The sequence below is a fragment of the Phaethon lepturus genome, unplaced genomic scaffold, assembly GCF_000687285.1.
Source record: "Phaethon lepturus isolate BGI_N335 unplaced genomic scaffold, ASM68728v1 scaffold3005, whole genome shotgun sequence".
NCBI classification, from domain to species: domain Eukaryota; kingdom Metazoa; phylum Chordata; class Aves; order Phaethontiformes; family Phaethontidae; genus Phaethon; species Phaethon lepturus.
In genome coordinates, this window is record NW_010541012.1 from 8626 (window position 1) to 15863 (window position 7238).

General features: G+C 43.5%; 1 protein-coding gene across 1 annotated transcript in view; it reads right to left on the minus strand.

Moving 5' to 3' along the window:
* Positions 1-6996, minus strand: part of LOC104621168 (CAAX prenyl protease 1 homolog) — a gene marked incomplete at its 3' end in the record, with an annotated part of 14675 nt that extends 7679 nt beyond the window's left edge. The window contains exons 1-2 of the mRNA XM_010287586.1: positions 6970-6996; positions 5599-5745 (exon numbers count right to left, since the gene is read on the minus strand). Of these exons, the coding sequence (XP_010285888.1) occupies positions 5599-5745; positions 6970-6996 (174 nt within the window). The remainder of the gene's footprint in view (positions 1-5598; positions 5746-6969) is intronic.
* Between the last annotated feature and the right edge of the window lie 242 nt (positions 6997-7238).

Here is a 7238-nt window from a genome sequence, read left to right on the forward strand (position 1 = left end):
GCAGAGGGCCAGAATCACCTCCCTCGACCTGCTGGCCACGCTTCTTTGGATGCAGCCCAGGACACAGTTGGCCTTCTGGGCTGCGAGCACACATTGACAGGTCATGTCCAGCTTTTCACCCACCAGGACCCTCAAGTCCTTCTTGGCAGGGCTGCTCTCAATCCCTTCATGCCCCAGCTTGTATTGATAGGCTTGCCCTGACCCAGGTGCAATACCCAGCACATGGCCTTGTTGAACTTCAGGATGTTCACAGGGGCCCATTCCTCTGGATGTCACCCCAGCTCTCAGGCGTGTCAACCGTACCACTCAGCTTGGTGTCATCTGTAAACTTGCTGAGGGTGCACTCAATGCCACTGTCTATGTCACTGATGAAGATATTTAAGAGTACTGGTCCCAATATGGACACCTGAGGGACACCACTCGTCACCAATCTCCATCTGGACATTGAGCTGTTGACCACTACCCTCTGGGTGCGACCAATGGACACCGATGACTCAACTACTTCCCTGGGCAGCCTGCTCCAGTGCTTGACAACTGGAGTTGTCATTTCTTTCAGTGAAGAAATTTTTCCTAATATCCAGTCTGAACCACCCCTGGCGCAACTTGAGGCCATTTCCTCTCGTCCTATCACTTGCTACTTGGGAAAAGAGACAGACACTCACCTCACTAAAACCTCCTTTCAGGTAGTTGTAGAGAATGGTAAGGTCTCTGTCCTCATTCTCCTTTTTTCCAGGCTAAACAAACCCAGATCCCTCAGCCGCTCCTCGTAAGACTTGCGCTCTAGATCCTTCACCCGCTTCACTGCTCTTCTTTGGACACCCTCCAGCATCTCAATGTCTTTCTTGTAGTGAGGGGATGCAGTCTCACCAGTGCAAAGAGTACAAATGGATGATCACTTTCCTAGTCCTGCTGGCCACACTATTTCTGTCTATATTATTCTACCTATATAATACATATTATTCTATCTATAACAAGCCAAGATGCTATTGGCCGTCTTGGCCAACTGGGCACACTGCCGACTCATATTCAGGCAACTGTCAAGCAAGATCCTCAGGTCCTTTTTCACCAGGCAGCTTTTCAGCCACTCTGGAAGAAACCATCTGAAATCCAATGAGCAATAATGGGCTTAGTTACAACCGTACCACTGCTGCAGCTTCAGACCAGCAGTATTTTCCCTATTAGGAAAGCTGCTGCAGCCATGACAGTGTAAGGGTATGCAGGAAAAGGTTTGTACATTATGTCTTTTTTTTTTTTTTTTTTTTTTTTTTTTGGTGGGTTGATCACAGTAAGTGGAACAAGCAAGCAGGTTAAGCAAGCAGGTTTTTTTGGAAACACAAGCTCTTCAAGTCTGAAGGGAAGCCAGCAGACTTCAGTACAACTGAGAACAAGTTCCCAAAATCTAAGCAGCAGCGTATCAAGTCTAAAGGTGTTAGCAGCAGCAGACAGAAGAAGATTAGAGTGAGCTGGACACTCAGTGTCTCTGCTAAGTCCATGGTACGTAGCTGGAAGTTCTCAATGTTCACAAGCTATTATCTCAAAAAATAATTACCCTAGTGCTCTATTCCTACCATTTGGACTACTCCAAAGGTAATGACTACTTTATCACTCTAAGTCCTCCAGTTGCTAACGAATTCAGCTCTGAACTTTACTCCAAGCTTGTATCATCTTTTCAGTGTATTGTTGACATTACTGACCAGAAGCAGCTTTACATGCCTCCAAGATTATCTATGTTTTTAGATCAGTTAGTGGCAGCTGGGAAAGTGCTATTACTCAGATTTTTTTTCTGATCTTTAAAACATACAAAAAAACTGTACCATAAGGATGTTTTCCAACTTTCACTTTTCCAACAAAAACTTGTCCTGGGATGACAATGGATTGGGGGTGGGGGAGTGTGTATTGAATTTCCATTCAAGTGTAATTTTCCTGTTGCAGGAACAAAATAATCAAAGAAACCTGAGGGTGTGCTTTCCTAGGGAGAAGGGAATATAAGAAGTGTGTTAACAAGGAACACAATTTTAAAGGACAGGAATTCTAATCACAAGGGCAGTACAGAGGACTAGTTGTGGAAATCTTCCAAAGGTCACAAGCTGGCTATGATATACTTTCCTTACATTGTTCTAAATGGGACCTGAGAGTTCAACCACAAACACAAATTTTGTAACTTTAACATAAAATTCACTAAGGAAACTCTACAAACGGCAGCCTTTCAAAAGTCCATGGCAATGCTGCAAAGAAGGAAGTGCCCAGCCAATGACCAGTGCCAAGAGAAGTAATATAAAACAATCTACAGAACTCAGTCAAGAAACACTGCTACAGGGGTAACTGGGTATCAGGGATACAAAATGGTTGTAGATTATTTAGCTCTAGCTAAGCAAAACTTATATTAATGGAGCCATAATGAAGAAATGAGATGTAGGAGCCACTGGACTTGCAAGCATTATCTTGCTCCCACAAAGCTCTGCAATCTCTGTAGCAGATCTGTGAATGCAGGCAAAGTTTGGACATCTAATAGCTTGCAGGCCCCTTAGCAACCCTCCTGAGACAGCTCACTCCTAATCCCAAACTCAAGAAGTTCTGGGATACAGAATGCCAAGACCACAACCCATCAAGCCCAAGTAGGAACACTAACTTCTTGTTCAGAAGATGAAGACAACTGACAATACTAGTAGAATATGGGCATACAGTATCTCAGCTGACTGCTCTGAGATCTGCTGATCAGGCCAGTGCTCAATTAATTAGCTGGGAACTTTAATTCACATATTCCATAGTTTTTCCCTTGGTTTTTGTTCATTGGTGTTACTGCAACAGAAAAAGAAGAGCACCGCAATCAATTTGATAACAGCAGCGAGACACAACTGTATCCCAGGTGTTTAACACCATCACAGCTGAAACACTAGAACATGTAAGCTAAGATGCTTGACTTAGTAACTGGTTTTGACTGCTACTTAGGAAGTACCAGCATAGTCCAGGTTTTGTGGCTCAGTTGTGGAAGACAGATTACAGAAATTACTGCAATCCAGTAACAGATCCATCAGCTGCCACGATCATTGTGCACCTGTTATTACAGTAACAGGGACAGAACAGAAAAGGTCATGAGAGAAAGCAAGGACTGCTTTTCCTACACAGGCACAAACACAGAATGGTTTGGGTCAGAAGGGACCTTTAAAGATCATCTGGTCCAACTCCCCTCCCATGGGCAGAGACGCCTTCCACTAGACCAGGTTGCTCAAAGCCGCTTCCAACCTGACCTTGAATGCTTCCAAGGATGAGGCATCCACAGCTTCTCTGAGCAATCTGTACCAGTGTCTCATCATAAAAAATTTCTTAAATCCAAGCTAAACTTAACCTCTTTCAGTTTGTAACGCTTGCCCCTTGTCCTGTCACTACAGGTCTGGTAAACAGCGTCTTTCCATTTATTTTATAAGCCTTCTTTAAGTATTGAAAGGCCACAACAAGGTCTCCCAAAGCCTTTTGTTCTCTGGGCTGAACAATTTCAAATCTCTCAAGTCTTTCTTCATAGGAGGGTTCCAGCCCTCTGACCATTTTTGTCATCCTCCTCTGGACCCACTCTGACAGGTTAATGTCTTTCTTGCACTGGAGACACCAGAGCCAGATGCAGTACTCTAGGTGGAGTCTCACCAGAACAGAGTGGAGGGAGAGAATCCCCTCCCTCGACCTGCTGGCCACCCTTCTTTTGATGCAGCCCAGTATACGGTTGGCCTTCTGGGCTGTAATGCACATTGCTGGCTCATATCTAATTTTTTGTCCACTATGTCATCCTCAGCAGGGTTGCTCTTAATCCATTCATCCCCCAGTCTGTACTGATACTAGGGATTGCCCTGACCAAGGTACAGGATCTTGCACTTGGCCTTGTTGAACTTCATGAGGCTTGCACAGGCCCACTGCTCAAGCCTGTTGAGGTTGCCCTGGATGGCATCCCTTCCCTCTTGCATATCAACTGCACCACTCCGCTTGGTGTCATCTGCAAACTTTCTGAGGGTGCACTCAGTCCCACTGTCTATGTTGTTGATGAAGATACTAAATAGTATTCATCCAAGTATAGATCCTTGAGGGACACCACCCGTTTCCACTTGGACATTGAGCCATTGGCTATAATTCTTTGGACGCAGCCATCCAGACAGTTCTTCATCCACCCAACAGTCCATCTGTCAAACCCATCTCTCTCCTATTTAGTGGCTAGAATGTTGTGGGGGACCATAACAATAGTAGGCCTGGGTGCAGATAAGCACAGACTGCTGATACGGCTCTTTTTTTAGCAGGGCACTAAATTCAATGGCAATAGAGGCTCATTCCAGTCATGTATATTTTCGTTAAAAACAGTAAGGGAAGCTGTTTTGGCTAAAGCTCTTGAAATCAAGATAAAGCTTCAGAACCTTTTGACTCATGGTACTTGCTAGATGGTCCATTCTGTCCACTAATCCACTGTTGGAGGATAGTTTTATTTTTCAAATTAAATACTGCCTCCAAAAACATAGCTTTTCAAATTCACACAAAAATTACCTTGAGTTCTACTCAGCGTAGCAAAAAGCCCAACAAGAAGAATATAACAGCTATACTGACATATGTATAACAACATTTTTCCAAGTTCATATAAAATGAAACAATGTACAGGTTAGGCTGCACAAAAGAGATCATGAAATGCAACAGTTAGGAGGCGTCACAATTCTTAAGTACTGGTTTTGCATCATAGTTATACAGTTACATGATTTACACTATTTTACAATACTATTTTCATTATCTTTTATAATTGACCTTCTTGCTTCCTTAAGTTCATCATGTAGTAGATGGTATGCTAATTACGTTTTGCAATGCCAGGAATTTCAAGATTCCTTTTTGACCCAGTTGTGCTACTGATGAGCAGTGCATTTCAGCAGTAAGTCAGAAAAGGTTTCTCTTAAGACTGTTTGTATATCACACATGTAAATACTTTGTTCTAACCCAATGTCTCTGTTTTTTCATATATGCAAACATTACTTGGCCAGTGTAATTGTTCTTACACTTAAGAACTATCCATTGGTACTCTTCCTGTTCTCACAGGCTTTTCTTTCTAACTTCTAAGTAGTTGCATCCCTCCAAACACACTTTAAAATAATTCTAATGTTGCTTAATTATTTAGCAGTGGAAACCATAATAGGTCAGCTGTGCCACTAAAACGTAATGTGTTTTTTCAAAAACAAATGTGTTTTTTCAAAAACATATGTGTTTGTGTTCAAAAAACGTGTAGACGTGGCACTTCAGGACATGGTGATGTTGGGTTGACGGTTGGACTTGATGATCTTAAAGGTCTTTTCCAACCTTAATGATCCTGCGATTCTGTAATAACATAATATACATTGTAGTTGTGCAGTATGACTCAGCACTGCATACAGAAATTATCTGCTGTCTACATAATTCCTTCTTTTTAGATGGCAAATACAGTCACAAACAAAAAACACAGAATCCTAGGATTTCCAAATTTCAGTGTTCGACACAAGATGCCAGAATGGCAACAGTGCAGCTGCACAGGACTATTAAGAATTTCACAGTTTAAGTACATGAAAAGTATCATATGAATGCTAGAGCAGTTCAGGTACTTACAGTGCCCTCAACCTCGGAATACAGGCCTGACCAAAAGCTGAAAGTACTTTTGTCCAGCTGATACAGACGAGATTTTTCAAATGTTTCTGAATCCATGATCTGTCCTAATTCCTGTGGTACATGTGTTGTGGTTCTATATACCCGTCTCTGAAAAATTGAAAAAGAAACTTAAAGTCTACAAGTAATATTTTTAAGGAGATAAATAAGATTTAAAAGTAAGACATAACATGATCCCATAAGCCACGACATAAAGTTTAAAAAAACCCCACACCAACCCAAAATAACAAATATTCCTAAACTCCTGTTTTATACCAAGTTCCAAATAAAAGATTGAAGCACATTTATTATGTTATAACCAGAAACTATGTTGCCTACTTATTAATGTATTTCCAATAAAGTTACTATATAAAGATCACACAAACTCATTTCTTCACAGGATATATCCTACTGCACCACAATAACGACTAAGTAGAGTTTGAAACTAAATACCCGATCCTCCCATGCAAACCATACAACTTCATCAGAAAAACACATCTATGATGTGGCTGCGTAAATGAGGTCATTTTTGGTAGCTAACTCAACAGTTTGAAATTTTAAAGTCCTTATCCCATCCACTGCCTTATCTTGTTTTAGTCTATTTATTCCTTATTAAAAGAAAAGCTCCTACCCTTTGTCACTTCAAAATACATCCCTCTTTTGACCAGAGTATCAGACTGCAGTCTCACAAATGGTTTAGCTGATCTAATGCCTCACAAGGGTATGCAGCATCGCTTCCTGCCGTCCCGGAGGTGTCCTCCCCAGCTGTGCTGGGTCTGGCTGGGATGGACCGAATTTTTTCATAGCAGTCTATATAGCGGTATGCTTTACATTTGTGGCCAAAGCAGTACTGATAACACACCAGTGTTCTGGCTACTGCTAAACAGTGTCAAGGCTTTCTCGCCCTCTTCCCCAGCAAGCAGGCGGGGGGTGTGCAAGAGGCTGGAAGGCAACACAGCCAGGACAGCTGACCGAAGGGATATGCCATGCAAAGTGTTATACTGCACAATAAAATCTGAAGTAGAGGAAGAAGAAAAGGTGGGGGAAGAATGTTTGACTTCCAAGGTGGCTGTTACTTGGAGACTGGCCAGGCATCGGCCTGCTTGTGGGAGGTGGTGAGCAATTGCCTTTGCAGCACTTGGGGGGTTTCCCCCCGTCCCTTTCCTTCACTGATTAAACTGTCTTTACTTCGACCATGAGATTTCTCATTTTTGCTCTTCCTGCTCCCTCACCTATCCTGGGGGAGGAGGATCGAGCTGCTGGGTTGTTGCTGGGCTACTGGTTACCCCACTGCACCCGCAGTTGTACATCCTTCTAGGAACTCGCCTAACTCACTGACGTGGCGGTGAGTGTTCCCACCATCCCGCTAAAACATGCGGGGTTCGGGTTCGGTGCCTTGCCTCCTCTGGGGGACTGCAGCTGGTCCACAGAAGACCAGCCGTGCCCCAGAGCAGGCGTAAGTGTGAGCAGACGCAGGAGCCGAGTGCGGCAGGACCCCGCTCGGCAGAGTTGCCGAGAGCTTTGCCCTCCGGCTCCGAACCCCCACACAGGGTGCACAGCCGGACACGCCGAGTCCTTTCCCGCTCAGTCCGCGCTCTCTCAGC